Source organism: Candoia aspera, chromosome 4 (genome assembly GCF_035149785.1).
Source record: "Candoia aspera isolate rCanAsp1 chromosome 4, rCanAsp1.hap2, whole genome shotgun sequence".
Lineage (NCBI taxonomy): Eukaryota > Metazoa > Chordata > Lepidosauria > Squamata > Boidae > Candoia > Candoia aspera.
In genome coordinates, this window is record NC_086156.1 from 77908541 (window position 1) to 77927654 (window position 19114).

General features: G+C 41.4%; 1 protein-coding gene across 1 annotated transcript in view; it reads right to left on the bottom strand.

Annotated features, from left to right (window-relative positions):
* Positions 1–8417: 8417 nt before the first annotated feature.
* The window catches only part of TNS4 (tensin 4), a 32632-nt gene continuing 21935 nt past the window's right edge, over positions 8418–19114 (bottom strand). Inside the window, exons 7-13 of the mRNA XM_063300690.1 lie at positions 17068–17160; positions 15962–16039; positions 15595–15663; positions 12257–12425; positions 10953–11021; positions 9528–9554; positions 8418–8645 (exon numbers count right to left, since the gene is read on the bottom strand). Of these exons, the coding sequence (XP_063156760.1) occupies positions 8516–8645; positions 9528–9554; positions 10953–11021; positions 12257–12425; positions 15595–15663; positions 15962–16039; positions 17068–17160 (635 nt within the window). The 3' untranslated portion in view covers positions 8418–8515. The remainder of the gene's footprint in view (positions 8646–9527; positions 9555–10952; positions 11022–12256; positions 12426–15594; positions 15664–15961; positions 16040–17067; positions 17161–19114) is intronic.

Below are 19114 nucleotides of genomic sequence, written 5' to 3' on the forward strand. Positions count from 1 at the left end.
ATTGGAGAACTGGGGGCTAAAGAGCCACTTACGTTCTCCTGTATGCTTTTTTCCCACCCTTCTCTGTGGGACTTCAGTCATTTCACTCCAAATGTCTCCTGCCTCACTGAGCTCTGGCAAGCTGGCAGGAAAAGTGGGAAGAGATGGCTATTTGGTATAGAGAAGGAGCTTGAAAGAGCTGGCACTGCCAAAAGCAGAACAACCTTAGGAAACAGTGTCCAGAGGAGAGGGGGTTGTGTCTTCACCAGCTTCAGGTGGCCAATGGGAGCTGGCAGGACTGAACCCCTGACCATATAACCACCAGCATCACAGTGAAGGCATCATTCATTGTTCATAGAGCAAGACTTGCCCCAGGAGAAGAGGGAAAATATCTATATACTACTAAAACCCACTTGTCTGTTTGATACTTTGTAACCTTCAGTTGGGCAAAACGCTGCATCATTCAGGTAACTTTTTCAACATCGTTACCTCAAATGGGCCAACCTACAGAATTGCAGGACCCATTACTCCTGTGGGAGTGAAATTTGAGAAAGGTGTTGCTGTTTCAGTGCCGCTGTTCAGCGCCACCACCGTGGTGCCACAGTCAGCCATGGTCACAGGATCCTCATTTGCAACATTCCCTGACAGTTTCCCACAAGTCAGTGGGGAAGCCCTTGCTCCCTCCCCCACCTGGCAGCAGCCACTTACCTGCCTGCTGGCTTTGGACCTGCAATTTCTTACCTGGGAAGCCTGCAGGGAGAAAGTCAGTGGGGAGCCTGGCAGGGAAGGTCACAAGTTGCTCAGGTAAGTCTCCCTCACCCACGCACTCTCCGCCAGTCCCTCTGCGCTCGCACCCCTCATGCGCTCCCTTGCTCCCTCCCCCACCCAGCAGTCTGAAAGGATGACTCAACAGGTCATGGGTTGTCTAGTTACTTCTAAACTGGAACTGCTGAATTCTTAAGTATCTTACCTTCATGGTGGGCTGGGATGAGACATGAGGATATGACCTTTAGTCTGCATTTAAATCAATGTGAGAAAGAGCCCTTTAAGTAATCTTCTATGCCATCTTTCCCTTGCCTGGGAAGAGTGGTGTCTCCACATATATTGACCTCAGTTTCCAAAATTCTTAACAATAGCCAACTATTGTTCACTGGGGATTTCTGGGAGTTTCTTTTAGGTTGGGAAAAACAGCATTCTTGCTGGTTTGTGAATCATTCTGCAAAATATCTATAATGGGGAGATCACAGTTCTTATCTATCCTTGTTTCTCTTTTTGGAAAGATTACTGACATAATGCTTATGATGTTCTTGGAGCATTCTGGAAAGACATTATCCAGTCATTATCAATAAAACTTGGACCAGGGCTTGAAAAAGTGAGCTTTTTATATATCCGTTTTATAGTTCTCAATTTATGAGTAGTTATTGCTAAACAGAACTGAGATCAGAGCAGTTTTATATAAACATGTGTCCCTCCTCTGTGGCTGAAACCTGAATATAGATGCTAAATTCCCCTCTTCTGCAAGTTTGGAAGAAGGTTCAAGGAAAAGGAACTCTAATCCAAGTCATAAAAAAGACCAAAATGAAAGTCAGAGAAAACAGCCAGTCTAGAAAACCTCTGATTCTATTGATATGTGGGAAGCCAAAATGTTCACCTCTTCATAGCCCCCTTTGCCATTATAAATGTGTTTTAATGGGGTGGGATTGTCACGAATATGAGTAAATTAAAAAGCAGAGCTTTGTCCATGGCTTTCCCAGGTTCCCTCAGAGAATCAGATTGTAATCTGCCAGGAAGAAGAAAATACAAGGGGAAAAAAAAAAGAAAAATAGAAAGCAAACTTGAACATCAGCAAGAGGTTTTACTTTAATCAAAACCGGACTGTGTTCAGCAGGAACTTAAACCTTGTTCAGTGTTCAACCTAATGAGTGAAAGTAGGATGCAGCAGAAATCTGACTCACTGGCACCCTTTGCAGCTCAGGACTAATAAGTTTAGTCTCCTCAGCAGGAAGCAGCAATCTCAATCAAGGGGTTTTAATGAGGGAAAGAAGTAAAAGCAGTGGAGTTACTCACTAAATAGTTAATCTATAAAGTTTTCTCCAGCAATGAAGCCAAGAAAACAATTCTTTCCTTCTCACTAAATTATTGCTACTCTTAATGAAGTATATTGTTTAGCAGCCAAGATTAAGCTACATCTGACTTGGGGACACAACTGGATGGAATCTGTCCAAGAAACGTGCCCCAGCCAGCTTGTTTATAGAAGATAAAATTGAGGTGTCCCCTGCTCCATTTCCAATTCATGTGTTACAGCTTCTAAACAGCTAGTAGAGTCATTATTTTTTAAAGGGATTTTTGCAGTATGAAGAATCTCTCATTTTATTGATAGCTGAGAAACTAGCTCCAGATGGACTGATAACACATAAAAAACAAAAAAGCATAACAGGAAACTCAGGGAAAATTATAGCTCATTCTGAAAACTTTATTGGTTTATGTTTATTTTCCCGGAAGAAGGCCATGACAAATCACTTCCATGTTGTTGCCAAGAAAACAACATTGATGTGTTCATGAAGTCACTGGGAGTTGAGTTCAAGTTGGGGGAAAAGTATTTATTCAGTTTATTTTTAAAAGTTACTCTATAGCTCTAAGGACAATGCACAATGAAGCAATATTATGCAACAGCAGAATAAAGGAATTAAGTAGTCTTAGAGGATAAAAAGGGATTTGCCTGGTACTCCAAAGATAACAAAATAGGGATAAGGGGGATCTCTTGCAGAGCATGTTTTAAATGGGAGCAATGGAAAAGGGAGCAAGAGACTATTGATGAAAACTTCTCTCCTCCCAGAGAAGCTATTGTAGTACTTGGGCATGCAGCGGTGTTCAAAGTAGGACCTTCATAGCAATCTCAGGCTTATATGGAAGGAGGCTCTCCTTCCACTAATTGTCCCGGACCATGACATCTTGTCACCTCTAGCAATATGAACTGGGCATAAAAATAAATGAGCTGGGAGCCATCAGAGCTACCATGGTTTACATGAACTGAGACTTCTAAAGACTCTTCGGGAGCAGTCGTGGAGGACATCTGCAGGGTGTTGGTGGTAAAAAAAACTCAAGATGTCAGGTACATGATCAGACATTCATCTAAACTGAGCCTAACACAGATCACTGAAGCCATCATGGTGGCTTGGTTCACACATTATGCAAAGCCATAGTATGGTTTCCTTAGCTTTACCTTGCGTTTATAAATATATTCTAATTACTTCAATGAAGCAGCAGATTATAAATCAGTGTCAATGTTACTAATAAAGGCTTGGCAAAACACTAGCATGTTGGCAGCTCTTCTAAAGGCAGACAGAGCAGAACGTCAAGCACAATTCATGAAGGATCCTATAACTGGGAAACAAAGCAGGAAAAGGCATTCTCCCACAACCCAGTTATCAAGCTTCTGAACTTGGAGACATCTTCAACAGACTTAAGCTTGTTCAGCTGTGGCTTAGCTGGGTAGAAAACATTCTACTTTTTGATTGGCCACAACCATTGAGGCAACATTTGGTGAAGAAATCACTTTCCTGTGTCAGTAATTTTGTGAGTGGGCCTCTTCCACGTGGTCTGAAAATTCCAAATATATCCCCCAGCTCAAAAAGATTGCTTGCCCCTGGCTTAGTGCAATGTGAGAACCCAGTCACTATAGTTTCTTAGTTATGCTTACAGCTAGTGTGATTTGTGAACTCTGCCACTTGAGGGTTATTGAGCAAACCACATTTAAGCAGGATATGGAATAGTGGATTTCAGTGACAGGAAGGCAGATTCTCACTGAATGTTGGAAGCAACTTTTTAAGGACAAGAACAGTTTGATAGCAGAAGGAGGTGGGCTCCCCTTCATTGGAGGCTAGATAGCCCTCTATTTGCTCTATGCTTTAATTTCAGTTCCTGATCAGGATGGTCTCTTGCACCTTTATGAATCTATGACATAGAACTAAATGTGAGCCTAGTCAGTGTCTTTGTTTAAGTAAGTCATAGACAATGTACTAGCCTAAGTGTAATGGTATGTGAGAAAGACCTTGAGTGATGGGCGAAGAGATGCTGCCTAGGGAACAGTCAGATAAGAGAGGGCATAGCCCACAGCAGCATAATTGGAAGAGGAAGAGGCTCAGAGGGACCCTCCGTAACTTCTCAGACTGTAAAGGAGATGGCGGGAGATTTGTACTTTCAGACTTGCAAGATTCTGTTAATGTAGCCTTACAACAAAGTAGTTATCTCATCTCGTCTTGTCCACCTGGGAAGGCTTAGTGAGTTAAAAAGTGCTCCATGCCACAGAGGTGCTTGAGCCTCTAATGATAACTATGATATACGTATCCACAAGCTGTAAAAAAGCTCCTAAAGGGCAGCCTTCCCTAAACTCATGCCACTTTCTTGATAAAGGACCAACTCCTATATTAGCTGGTAATTATTGACAGTTGAAGTCCAAGTCACGAGGATGCTTTCAAGTTGCAGAAAGCTGCTTTGCAAGGAATGCAGCTACTGCAACAACAGGTGGAACACCATTTATTTGGATAAACCATGTATTAACGATACTATTGACGTGTCTAGGCTGAGATTCAATTAATTGGCCTCCATCCAATTAATTACAGTGGCCTTGGGATCTGTCTATATTCATAGGCATATCTCAACCCTTTGAGTGACCTGGGTGGTGGCAAAATTTGCAATAAATAAATAAATAAAAATATGTATCCTTATGTTACATTATAATGCATATAAAGGGAGAAGGAGATGCAAGAGGTAGGTTATATAATTGTTTTTAAAATTAGTTATGTTTTCTTGCATGGGAAAAAATAATTCAATATAAATGAAATCAGTACAGTGGTAAGTAGATGATTGTCTTGCTACAGTGAAAATAACTGGCTTACCTTTGTGGCTTACACCCCACCCTCATCTAGAAAGCCTTCCTCTCCTCTTCTTCTAATCCACTCCAGCTTTCATTTCAAGGACACAACCTGAAGCCAGATCTGTTGGACAAGCAAAAAGACTGTCTAACACAGTGTTTCTCAACCTTGGCAACTTTAAGAGGTGTGAGCAAGCTGGCTGGGGAATTCTGGGAGTTGAAGTCCATACCTCTTAAAGTTGCCAAGGTTTAGAAACACTGATCTAACAGCATGGGCGAAGAACCCCTTGGTGCACCTGAGAAAATGCCACTGATCTGACAGCTGTGATAGAAGATGGAAGTAAGGACACCATCTTACCCATGGAAGATACCCCATCCAAAGTATGATTCAGCAGTTAAAATGACCAATGGAAACTAAGAAATGAAAATATAATTCCAAGGATCATTTCAGTCTTTGGGGTTTCCACACATAGTCCCCTATGTGTCCTAGTCCACTATGCAACAGAAGATTATAATGACATAGGATGTAATAAAATTAGGGTCGCTGGACCCTACTGTATTGGACAATTTTCATCCAGTCTCCCACCTCCCCTTTTTGGGGAAAGTGGTTGAGAAATTGGTGGCATTACAGTTCCAGAGGGTTCTGGATGAAACAGATTATCTAGACCCCTTTCAGTCAGGTTTCAGGGCCAGATATGGGACGGAAATGGCATTTGTCGCACTTATGGATGATCTCTGGCGGGAGCAGGATGGTGGCAGTGGTTGATCTCTCAGCGGCTTTCAATACCATCGACCATGGTATCCTTTTGGGGCGGCTCAGGGAGTTGGGGGTGGGTGGCGTGGTTTTGTGCTGGTTCACCTCCTTCCTCCAGGGCTGGTCCCAGTCAGTGGTGATGCAGAGGAGAGATCCAACCCTCAACCCCTCCATTGGGGGGTGCCACATGGTTCGGTTCTCTCTCTTCTCCTATTCAACATCCTCATGAAACCGCTGGGTGAGATCATCCATCACCACGGGATGAGGTATCATCAGTATGCTGATGATACTCAACTGTATTATCTCTGTCCCAGGTGAAGTAAGTGATGCTGTGACTGCCCTCTCCAGGTGCCTGGAGGCTGTGGGGGCCTGGATGGGGAACAACAGGCTTCAGCTGAACCCTGATAAGACGGAGTGGCTGTGGGTTAAGGGCTCTTCCGTATCTGGGACTTTGTCATCTTTGGTTCTGGAAGGTGTTGCACTGCCCCAGACAGACCCGGTGCATGACTTGGGGGTCCTCTTGGACTCACGGCTCCTGCTTGAAGAGCAGGTGGCAGCTGTGGCCAGGAGGGCCTTTGCGCAGCTTCATGTTGTGTGCCAGTTATGCCCCTTCCTGGATTGGGAAGCCCTTCAGTCATTCATGCCCTTGTTATCTCCCATATTGACTACAGCAATGCGCTCTACATGGGGCTACCCTTGAAGAGTATCCAGAAGCTTCAGCTGGTCCAAAATGCAGTTGCGCGGGCTATTTGTGGCGCCCCTAGTAAAGGTAAAGGTTTCCCTTGACGTAAAGTCCAGTCGTGTCCGACTCTAGGGGGCGGTGCTCATCTCCATTTCTAAGCCTTACAGCCGGCGTTGTCCGTAGACATTTTCCAGGTCATGTGGCCGGCATGACGACACGGAACGCCGTTACCTTCCCGCCGAAGCGGTACCTATTGATCTACTCACATTTGCATGTTTTCGAACTGCTAGGTGAGCAGGAGCTGGGACTAGCAACGGGAGCTCACCCCGCCGCGCGGTTTCAAACCGCCGACCTTCCGATCGGCAGCTCAGCAGTTTAACCTGCAGCACCACCACGTCCCTAGAAGGGCACATATAACACCTTTGCTACACGAGCTCACTGGGTGCCAGTTTGCTTCCGGGTCCAATTCAAGGTGTTGGTTATCACCTTTAAAGCCCTTCATGGCATGGGGCCAGGTTACCTGAGGGATTGCCTCTTCCCCATTACATCTACCCGCCCCACCCGGTCTTGCAGAGAGGGCATGCTGAGGACCCCGTCGGTAAGAGAATTCCATCTGGTGGGGTCCAGGAGGCGGGCCTTCTCTGCAGTAGTGCCCGCCCTTTGGAACTTCTTGCCCCTGGTGGTGAGGCTAGCCCCATCGCTCCTGGCCTTTCGGAGAAACTTGAAGACCTGGCTCTGCCAGCTGGCCTGGGGTGGGGAGGAGAGAAGTCATGCCTGGGGTTGGCTAGAGCCTTGAAGTACCCCTTCCACGTGAAGACTGAATGAGATACAGCCATCTGGACTTTATTTTTATTTATATTATTAGTAATATGTAATTTTATAATGTATTTTATATATTTATTGTTTTACTGAGTATTTTGTTGTAAACTGCCCAGAGTCCCTCTGGTGGGAGGAGATGGGCGGTGACAAATTTTATAAATAAAAATAAAATAAATAAATAAAATGACATAATTCAGGAGGGGGGGGAGCATTCAGCTACCGGGCTTCTCAGACTTGAGGCTCCAGACTGATCTCATGTCACCTGAATCTACACTACTGTCAAAGAGAATTTCAAACTATTATGTCACATTCTCAGCTCAAGCTGCCTGTCCTCCCATGCTCTGTCCAGCAGCTTTGCTGGCACAGAATGTCTATGCCTGATGCAAGTCAATTATAGCAAGTTCCATGGCCAGATGGAAAGAAGTAATAAACTCTTTCATTCACACTTTACTTAATGCTTATTCTTTCATTACATCCTATGTCATCATAATCCTCTGTTGTGCTATTGAGGCCAATGGCCCGGTAAAATGGAGTATGTGTGGAACCCCAAAGACTGAAATAAGAAAAGGCTGGGTATTTTAGTGTAATGATGATAACTGGAAAGAACATTCTGAAAGAAAAAAAGAGGGTTTTGAAACCCTGGCTATTTAAAACTTCCTTACAAAGTGGGGAGATATAAGTTTGAACAGTTGTTTCATTCATTAATGGTGAAGTCACAGTAGGCGTTGCTGTGACAGATTCCTGCTCTGAATTTTTTTTTTTTAGGATAAAATTGCATGTTGGTTAAATTTCAATTTCATTTCAGTAAAACAGTAGCTTGCATAATTAGTTTATTGGGCTTCCCCACTGGCCATTACAATAAATGAAAAAGTGAAACACATAATATATATCAAAAAGATGTTGGAATAGGCAACATGTTGGTGTTAACAATCTGTTACATCACTGTTAGCAATCTTATTCCAATACTTGCAGTTGTTGTGGGAAAAAAATGCAAAATCATCATTTGTAAAAAGTCTGTCTTTTCTATTAAGAAGGATAGGTTTCTGATAAATCAGGCAAAAAACTATTCTAGAGAAAATGAAAGGCCAGAAATTACACAGCGAGTCAATCTGTAGATAGTGTAGATAGGACAGAACATGATAAAATGATTCTAGTTCTCCGTTAAACCATTCCCACAAAGTCCTCCCATTTCTCCCTGCAACTTTTCTATTGTAACACACACAGCTGATATTAAACAGCCTGATTACCATTTCAGATAGATCAGTTCCCAGCCAGCAATGATACTTTATTTGGAGATTATGAAATCAAAACTGTTCAGAATGCAACCCAGCAGCCTGAAGAGGTAACATTGTTTGGCATAGAGGGCAGAGGATTTGCTGGAAACAGACATTTCAGCACTGTGGCAGTCCTAGGCATCAAGTAGAAGTTTCCTGATAAAGTCAACTATGTGAGAAGCTGGATGCACAGCATCATATTCTGCAAAGAGGTGGCAAATATTCTCAGGATCTGCTGGGCTCTTGGCAACAACACCAAAGATCCTATGGTGAAAGACAGGAAGCAGTTCTTGAAATAATAGATTTACAACATTATACTCATGACTAATGATGAAACAGCTTCAATAGAGAAGGTTTTATATTGCTTTCCTTTCCTTTTCCATAATGTATCTTGCTTCCGGTAGTCCACATGAGGGGCAGGATGCTATGAAAGGCATTTTAATCCTTTGTTCAAATGGCATTTGGTCTGGGCTAGAAATCTCTAAGGAATGGGAAGAGGCAATACCCAGGCTGACTCACTGATCCTATGTGCTCAATTTTCCTCTTTGCTTTCATTGATTCGTTATGGAAGTCATTTAAGAAACAGCAGAGTGTAGAAATAAAGATTAGGTCTTAGATCCAAAATTAATTAAGAGTATAAATACAGAACAGGGCATGAGCTGTAATGTTAATCAAGTATGTACAAGCAAGCCCTTTAAAATTAATGGAATTTATATTCAAGTATTAAACAGTATTAGAATCTGGATGTTGATTCACCAAAGAAGCATTTATACAACTTCAATGCCTTTAAGCTCTATTTGTGTGACTGACTTTTTCTTTTTAATCTTTACTTGGCCAATGGCTTAAAAAAGACCCCTGACTAATACCTAATACAGGGAAGTCTGTGGAAGGGGGTATGTGTCAAAAAAGTCAAGTTGGTGGCCATGATTGTGCAATCAAAGCCCCCCTGCTTTTTTTTTAACCTGCACTATATCTGCAACACGTGTAAAAAAGGGGTGGGCTCTGATCGGGCAGTCAAGGCCCAATCTTAAATTTTTTGACTGCCTCCCCCGCCTGGCAGATGCTCCTCACCTAATAACAGATATCATAGTCTAGCTTCTATATATTTAAGAAGTCTTTATGACTCATCCCATCCATATAGCTTACCTTGAAGTTTTCGAAAATTTTTGCCACCTTAAAATGAAAAAGAGATATTAGATTTAATATACAGTAAGTCACACCATTTTCGTATCGTAACTTCAAAGAAATGACTAAAATAGTTATGAACAAAAAAGACTTAACTTCTTTAAATTGTTCTTATTAGGTTCAGTTTTATACTATGGTAGATGTCTAGGAAAAAGAGATGGAATAAGGAGAAACATGGGTGACATTCCCAGGTTTTGAACTTTTCTTAAAAAATCCCAGTCTCTTACTAAGACAATTCTGTTCTATACATTTTGACCTTTTTCCTGCAATTTTGATGCCATATTGCATTAAAAATAAATGCATGTTCAGAGTGACTTTTCACCACTCTCAGCATTCAAGATGTTTTCTTTCTGTAGCCTCCAACAGAATCTTACCCAAGGACAAAGCAGAATCTCCTACGCTGAACATCTGTATTGGAAGCCTAGATGAAAACACCATACAGTAGATGGGCTATGTGTTGTGGTTTTTCCAGTTTACTGAACACTATAGATTTCAAAGTTACTTAAGATCCTGTGGATATATAGTTTAATATTAAATAAAAATGGAAAAGATCCACCCAAAAGAGAATATGGTTGAGATAGTGATTTAAGTTCTTTTCATATAAGCCTCTTCAAGCTGAAACTGATCTAGGTTCAATCAATTGTTGAAAAATGTAGAAAAGGTTACTGCCAAATCACTGGAACCATTTTTCTTGTTTGCAATGTTTTTAAGGCTTGATTTAAATATTGTAATGCATTTGATTTTGGACTAGCAAAATGTTACTGATGCATCATGTATGGGTATTATTGATCACTACTTCCATCTTGCAATGCAATGCAGGCGCTTCTCTTCTTGCTTTTAAACAGTACTGCTATAATGTCATTGCTATGGCTTTTTGTTTTCTTCTTCCCCATGATTCTGCTGTGATCCATCCCATGTACCATTAAGCTTCATGTTTTTGATGCACAGTGGTCTACTTCTGCATCTGTGTGAACTCTTGATTTCCCTTACCTCCTAGTCCCTGGATCTTAGCCATCTGAGGAGGGGGTCTTTCAAGGGAATGATAGATTAACGGCTCTGCAGCTTCCCAAGATTGAAATCACTTTGATTTTTTTGCATACAACCAATAAATGCACATAACATGAAGTAAGGGCATAGATGGGCTGTATTATGCAAACAATTTATTTTATAATTTCCCTTGTGGGTGGAGGATTTTTGTTACGAGGACCTGTTGCAGCTCAGGGTCTGGCAATGACGAAATGATATTCTTTGCCTCTTGTTTCTAGTTTTTCTTGTGCAGAACTTCTTCAAATTGCTTTGAAAATGCATGTGAAAGTGTCCTGAAAATCAGCTCAACTTTCAATACATGCTATAAGATTTACACAGAAGAGCAGTGTGAGCACTCACTTTCGATTTTCAGGATCCATGTCACAAAAACTGATGGTAGCCAATGGATAGTGCCGTCTGAAAAAAATCCTGTAGGAATGGGGGTGAAGAAAGCAATATACAGATTCAGAGAATAGAGAACATTTCCGTATTCCCACTAATAAGAACTATCATTCCCTCTATTAGTGAAATGGCCCCAGTGAGTGCTTTTCAGGCTAAGGGCTGCAGATCACCACTGAACATTATGTTGGATGCACTTTTTAAAAATGTATGCACTTAGTCAAGAAAATGAGGGAAAATTCCATATTGAAAACGATAATGAATGAATTAAAAACCCTACTTCAAAGATCCCATTTATATTCATACTAATCTGTAGTATTTACATTGCAATCCCATGTATATCTGCTCAGAAGTAATCCTGAATTAGGACAGTATAGCTTCCATCCAGGTATGGGTTTATAGGATAGCATCCTTAGCTGTACTTCATCTCCAGTGAAATAATTGTGAAATCACTGGGATCTAACTGCAGTCATCTTTTGTTGTTTATTCGTTTAGTCGCTTCCGACTCTTCATGGACCAGTCCACGCCAGAGCTTCCTGTCGGTCGTCAACCGACAGTCCTTAGTGTAGGTTTAAGACAGAGGAAATTAAGTTGTTCAAAATATTTGATATTTCACAGCAGGGATTTTTTTCCTCCCAGTCAGACTCTCTTGGATCCAATGGGAATGATTCATGATTTAATTCCATTGAAATACAGTAAATGGGTCATAATTTATTGATGACTAATTGTCCCATTAATTTCAATAGAAATAAAGCATGACTAATTTCCTTATGCAACACAGTAGTCTATATAAATTAAACCAAACCCCAAATGCCAGATTAGCATGACATGTAAAGCTGGCTACTGACTCAGGCAGAAGCTGTGCTCAAACATAGTACCAAGCCAAGATTTTTAAGTCCTAAATTGCTAAATAATTCATAGTGGCCTATTTCACATATAATGTGAACACAGTTAATGGCTGGACTCACATGCTGCACTAAAGCTGAAATAAACAAACCACATTTGGCTTAATGTGGTGTGTGAACCAGCCAACATAAATTATATTTATATTGCAGATAGGGGCTGGGGCTATGGGAGAGCGGCTTGCCTCTAGTGTTCTAGATGCAACACACCAACATGGCTACTTCACAGGAAAAAATACACAAGAGTAGCTCTACTTTTATTCCATAAATTTTGAAAAATATGCCAACTTTCCCACCCAAAGCTTTCTTCTGGTACAGGTGGCTGTAGGAAATGGCTTGCCACCCTCAGTGCAACTTGCTTACTTTCTCTGGATGTCAGTCAAGGTTATTCCTTGTGCAGTAACTTTGAAGTGGACAGTGGTGGGCGTGGGCAGCATCTCTTGTTCAAAAGTGGAAGATACAGCTTTCTGAACTGCTGCTTTGCCGGTAAGGGTCTCCATAGTCACCGAGTGCAGGTACAAGACATTGCAAACTATAAGACAAATGGGCAAAAAGGGAGAACAGGTTATCTCTGGTGGCTGCCAGTGAGACAATTTTAAAAATGAAACTTAACATTTTCAAAAACCTGGAAGGAAAGCAAGGGTTGTGAGACATCAAAAAAAAAAAGTCTAGATGTTTCTTTCTACGCTGAGATTGCATGGTGTGTTTTAAAAACAGAGTAAAACTTGTGAAAGATCTGAAGGCAATCTGGAGAACTGCTACTACTTCTCTAATCAGACAAATTCACAACATTTTACCAGGGCACATTGGATAGAATGGGACTTCATTTGGAACTGCGATTGTGGTAGTTTTTTTGTTTTTTTTTAAATCCCAAATCCAGTTTTTTTTAAAAAGATGAGTGGAAGACAGGAGAGAAAATGCTGGATCGCAATGGTCTAATAGAGAATGGTCTAATACAGTGTTTCTCAACCTTAGCAACTTAAGATGTGTGGAATTCAACTCCTAGAATTCCCCAGCCAGCCTTCCTGGCTGGGGAATTCTGGGAATTGAAGTCCACACACCTTAAAGTTGTCAAGGTTGAGAAACATTGGTCTAATATGTGCTTCACAAGGGGTGGACTGTTGATGGACATTCTTTGTGATCAGTTTGTGATCCTCTTGATTGCTCATAAAAGTTCTGCTGCATAATTCTGCACAGATGCAGTGGTGAAAGAACATCATTCTGTGTTTGCCTCTGCCATTGTCATAAGAAGGCTTTTGATTTCCATTGTGGCACCTATAGAACCTGGAAGTTAGCAATGGCTACAAGATCCCCAGGTCTGTTCTGCTTCATCTTTCCATAATTTTTAAAAATGTATATATTATGTTCGTAAACACATTAATTAAACAGTGAATGGAAACATGATCTGAACATTACTAACAGCTCACAAAAGGTAATATGAGCTTTTGCAAAAAATCTGAAACTTTGAATCATCATCAAAATATGGCCCTCTGTAAGAGTCCCTCGCTTGTGTCAGGAGTCTGTCTCCATCATTTGAACAAGGAAGCAGCCGTAGCAAGTTTTTGTGGCAAATGAGATTAGATAATTTGTATTAGTTGCAAATCTGATGTGTGTTTACAGCAGCTGTGAATTCTCACAGGATGCTGCAGTTGCACTCAGGGGGTGCCCCCATGGCTGTGAGAAGCTCTGACAGATAACAAAATAAGTACATGTGACAGAAACGCCAGTCTGAAGCAAAAGAAGAAATCTAGAACAAAGAGAAATGAGGCAGCCACAGGGAGGGAAAGAAACACAATACAAGACAAAATGATACTAAGCTGTTTCTTCATTAGTGATTAATAGGATCTTTCTTCACTTTTAAGTGCCCCATTCATCCTTGAGTCAGTAAAAAATTATACTGGCATGAAGTTTGCTGTCCCCATTGCTGATTCATATCTTACCTCTGTTTGAAACCATTGTAGTAACCAGATTTCTGTACAAGGTAATAGAGGATAGAGCTTAACAAATTTTACACGCCTTGAGGCAGTTGCTGGATAGTGTCATAATAAGGGGGAAAACTCTATGTTAAAACTTGTGAGATAGTGCTAAGGTTGTCTCATTCATGAGCTGGGCATGAGATGAAGGTCACATCATGAGGACCCAGGAGAACAAAGATGTTGCCAGCCAAAGCATTTCTATGTTAAGGTTAGATGCAAATGAGGAAAGGACTGTGGCAATTTTTAGCACACCCAACCATCACTGCATTGATAGAACAGGAATGAGGGTAGACTTTATGTCATTTCAGGGATGTCTTGGTACAGGTATGCTATCTAAATTAGGCAACAACCAGTTCCTGAGCAGGTAAGGGGCAGGGCAAGGCAGGGCAGGGCAAGCAATGGGAGGTAGGGCTGCTGCACCCATGTGCTCAGAGTCAAGTTCCTGATGTAGTGGAACAGGAGGGTCTCCCCCTCCTCCCCCTCAACTCTCTGGGAATGGGGGCAGTGTCCTGCCTCATGCTTAGTCTCTGGTGCTTCTGGGCTGGCATTGCCAGATTACTTTGACAGGGGCCCATCACTGCCCTTTTGCCCTTCCAAGTTGTCTGTCTACCATGTCCCACTGAAAGCTGAGCAGAAAGGCACTTTGTCCTTTGCAGGGAGCTTGAGGCTGAGTCTGGATGTGTCTTGTTCCCAGCTGCAGGCTGTGAAAAATGCCTGAACACTGCCCTCCTCTACTGAATACTTAGAAGAAAATTAATAAATGATCTGCACAAACTGGGCCATACTGGCTAGTAACACCCCTGGCTGTGCTAGAAGCTGCTAGAGGTTGCTAGTGAGGAAATGGCATAGAGAGAGAAAAGAGAAAACAGCCAGGAAGGGAAGAAAGGAAAACCACCCAGAGAGGGAAACAATGTGTGCAACGGAGAGAAGCATGAAAGTCAGCATGCAATCATAAAGAAAGCCTTTATGTTCATAGCAAGCCACTCAAAAAGTGGGAAGTAGTCTCTACATTTCAGAAGCTTTGCCCTCTGCTATCTCAGGACACTTTTTCAAAATTACAAGTGTGCTTCTTGTTCCAAGGTATGTATGTATGTATGTATGTATTTATTTATAAATTTATTCACCGCCCATCTCTCCCCAACAGGGGGACTCTGGGCGGCTTACAATAAAACAAGATTAAAATATGAAACCTTTACAATTAAAATACAATAAAAATATAAATATAATATTTGGGGACCACCATGTTCTCTGAACCTGATGAACAAGTGAATATTATCTGATGGCTCAGCTTTGCAGTATCTGATGAAGAAGGCTTCTGTAGCTGGTCTCCCTGAAAGTCCTCTCTTTGACCGGCTCTTGGTAGTGATGCATGGGCTGAATTCTTGTCTCAACCCTTTCCCCAGGCCATATTCAGGAACCAGTGAGACTTGACAACTACTTCTGAACTATAATCTCTCTCATCCACACGCCCACACACCCACAAACCCACACAGAGGATAATTGTCTATTTTACAATCACCATGCAAAAAAAAAATCTCTTTGTGTAGATACAGGATGTTGTGGTCTGAATGATAGCAAAACGTGATATCTTCACAGAAAAGTCACAACACCGATAGGAGGCAAGACATATAGACTGAACTGCAATTTATTATGTACTACGTTAACCTTCAGGATGCGAAATGGCCTTCTTAATTGAAGAAACATGTTTGCTCCCATTTCACTCACCAGCACCTTTCTGGGACACCAGAAGAGCAGCTTCTGAGCCAATGGCTGGATTTTCGTCACTGAGGAAAGCTAAAGTAGGAATAACAGCACATTGGTTACAACCCACATTGCAAAAAACATTACATTAAAATCTTGGTGCACAACAGTATCATCTCCTGGAAAGATCTTTGAAAATCTGCAGTTCTAGTATTAAACGTTAATACATTTCCTCTTGTTTTTCATTGGGGCTTTACTCCCTAGCAAATATATTTAAGTCTAAAATTGAATTGCTGTTGGCTGACATCTCTATGGTCTGTAAGAATTCATGCTGCAGTGTATCATTCCTCTGATCATTGCAGGAAATCATGGTCCAGGATTCCAAACATACCTTGGCTGGGAATGACCAGTTTGCAGGGTAGTGCTAATGGCATAATGGTGTGTTGATATACAAATGCTGAGAGACTCCCTGTAACAAAGAACAGGTGGAAGGGGTCTGTACAAACTGTTCTTAAAACCTCAATATCCCACATCTCTGCCCAAATTATTCATTTTCATACAATCAGCAACTGGGGTAGCACTGTTAAGAAACTGGAGATTTTATGGGACCAGCAGGCCCATTTGTCTCTTGCAAAAGAATGGAGTGGGGGATTTCAGTGACTGGAAGGGAATTCTTGGGGTGGTGGTGGTTTTCCATTTGTAAGATTACCAATGAATCCTGCCTGCCTGACATTTTATCCTGAATGGAATGGTAGATATGGGGGAAAGCGGTTCAGAGTTTGATGCAAATTGACTTGATAAATCTGATCCTCAACTAGAACACACTCTGCACGACAATATAGTTTTTCAATTCTGCAACACAGCCCATAATTTTTTTAAAAATGTACCAAAATATATGCACAAGGGAAAGGTTTACACAAAAATATGCACGGGGGGGGGGGGGGGGGAAATCATTTGCAAAAATGTATACATTTCTAATGCTTCAGGAAAGGCCCACCAAAATATGTACAGATTTTCGTGAGGATTTTTAAAATGTTAAACTGATGGGTGAATAGGCCAGCTGAATATTGGAGATCCAGTCTGAAATGGCACGGTTCACCTTTCATGATAAAGGGAGAGGTGGAAAAGAGTGTCTGCTCTCCCAGCACAGGACATCTCTAGTAAAAGCTCAGCTATATCAGAGGTGGTGTCATCTCTGGATATTGGTTCTTGGGTTGCAGACAATGGGAAAGGGCCCACGGCCTTCCAAGACTGCTACTTTTATGGCTTCCCAGAGATACCTGGTGCCACTTAATTGAAACAGAATGCTGGATCAGATGAGCCATTGTTTCATTATAGCAGGGAACTCTTTTAGGAGCAAAATGCAGCATTATGCACACAGATTCTACTGTCTGAACCTCAGCTAGTTGTACTACCAGCTAATAAGCATATGCATGAATGTATGAAAGTCACAGCTTAAGCATATCTGGTTGGAACCTACTAGCCAAACGGTCTTACCAAAATAGGGTTCTTCTTCAGCTCCCTTAAGATGCACTCCTTTGGGAGATGACTCAATGAGGAAGTGCCTGATGTGGTTACCAGCATCTTCCCCTTTAAAACAAAACAAAGGAATCTGAAATGCAACTTATAAAAAAAATCAACACCTTACACTGGAAGATTTGCAAAGGTCAAGTCTGAAAGAGCTTTAAAAATGGATTTTTAGGTTTTAAATATTCAACTCTGGCTCTCTTATCTGATTTTGGTGCTGCTTATGTTTAATGTTAGATACAATATATGACAATGAAGACATAATTTCTGAGCACAGTTTTGTACAGAAATAGACAACGCATATCTTTTTCTTGGTTTTCTACCATCATCATCTTTTGATTCTGTGGAAACTCTTTGCTACAAATTTAAACCAGATGAAGGCATAGAATTGTTTTGAGAGCAGTTTCAGCTCATGAAACAAAATGTTTCTGAATATAAATCAGTGATGGTCTCATGGTGGGATTCTTCCAGAGATGTGAAAGTTAAATCTTTAACAAACTAAACCCAATGTCTCATGAAATGGGTTGCATGGTCTCTCAGCAATTCATGTTCTGTTCCTAAAATCCTCTGCATAAAGAAATGTTATGTGACTGCAAATTCAGCAATGTGGGAATTGAATTGAATTTCAAATGCAAGCTGATGAGTTGGAGTCCTAACCATAACAAGATAATTTACTTCAACTGCTGGAGTTTTGGGCCAAAATGAAACCCCTGACCCTCCATCATAACCATGAATGCAACTGCTTAAGAAACATTTTCAGCATATGACAACAACAGAAAAAAACCCTCTGTAAAGTTCCACCCATACAAATTATCACAGGGAAAATATTGCTTTTGGCCTGCAAAGGCAATGTAAACCAAACAAAATTGAGAAGAAGCAAATGAGCAGGGATTCTTTAACCGATGTTACTCTCTCACTCTCTCTCTCTGCATAGGGGTATGTGCATTTTCTTGCAGTCTTTTCTGGTCCAGAGTCCTCAGATGGGTTGGAAAACAAATTCCATAAAACCCAATGACCATGCTGGGTAGGACCAATGGGGATTGTAGCTGAGCATATCTAGAAGACATCAATGTGGCATGGTACTATTTTACTGTGGTGTATTTTAGTTTTTTAAAGAGTAAACTCTTTCCACACTTAAAAGCTGGGAGCGTTGAAGGATGGGGTTTAAATCCTAAAAGTGAAAAAATATTACTTTTTTAACATTAAAATGAAGGCTGCAATACCTGCTCCCATTCTTTACAATCTCTCATTGCACTCTTCTATTTTAAATGATATTCCCTGGTCCAACAAAGTTTGCTTTCTGAGCCACACTGGATAATTTCTCTTAAAGTTGTGTAGCCTTAGAAGATAAAATAGAAGGACCTGTAACAGGTTTCAGTCCTGTTCTCCTCCTGTTCCTCTTAATGATGGTCAACTTCCATCTCCTCTGGGCTTCATAACCCAACTGGGGCGCTCATCATTAATCAGTGGACAAGTCTGCATTTCCCTTCAGGTGCATCCCCCTCTCTGAAGCTGAGATCCATGTTCAAGTCACAGAAAGCTTGCTTGCCCTGGCTTGCAGCTACTTTGCCCTGACATGGTTGTGTGGGTAGGTTCCAGTACATTAGGTTTGCTTTGTTTCTGTTTCATTTCCCCAGAGATATCTTGCAGGTTGCTTTCAAACTGAGAAGCAAAGTTTGCTTTGACTTGAGCTTTGCACTGCCCTTGACTCAGAGAGACTCAAGGAGGCCTGAATATGGTCATTTGCCAACTTTCTATTGCTTTTCTGTTATATTTGTTCACAGTTCCTTTTGATGCCTCATCAGTCATCTCTCCTCTCCTCTTTCACGTCTCCACTGCCTTATCCTCCGGGGGGTCCTCCACTGTTGCTTTCCTGCGTGAAAAAACTTCAGATTTGCTTGTCTTTGATTTCTAAAGCGTGCAACAATTGTTTGCTTCTATGAAGATGTTGTGCTCTATCAATTATATAGTTCCGTTTTTCATTTTTGCAGGATTTCCTTAACTGTGGGCCATGAGA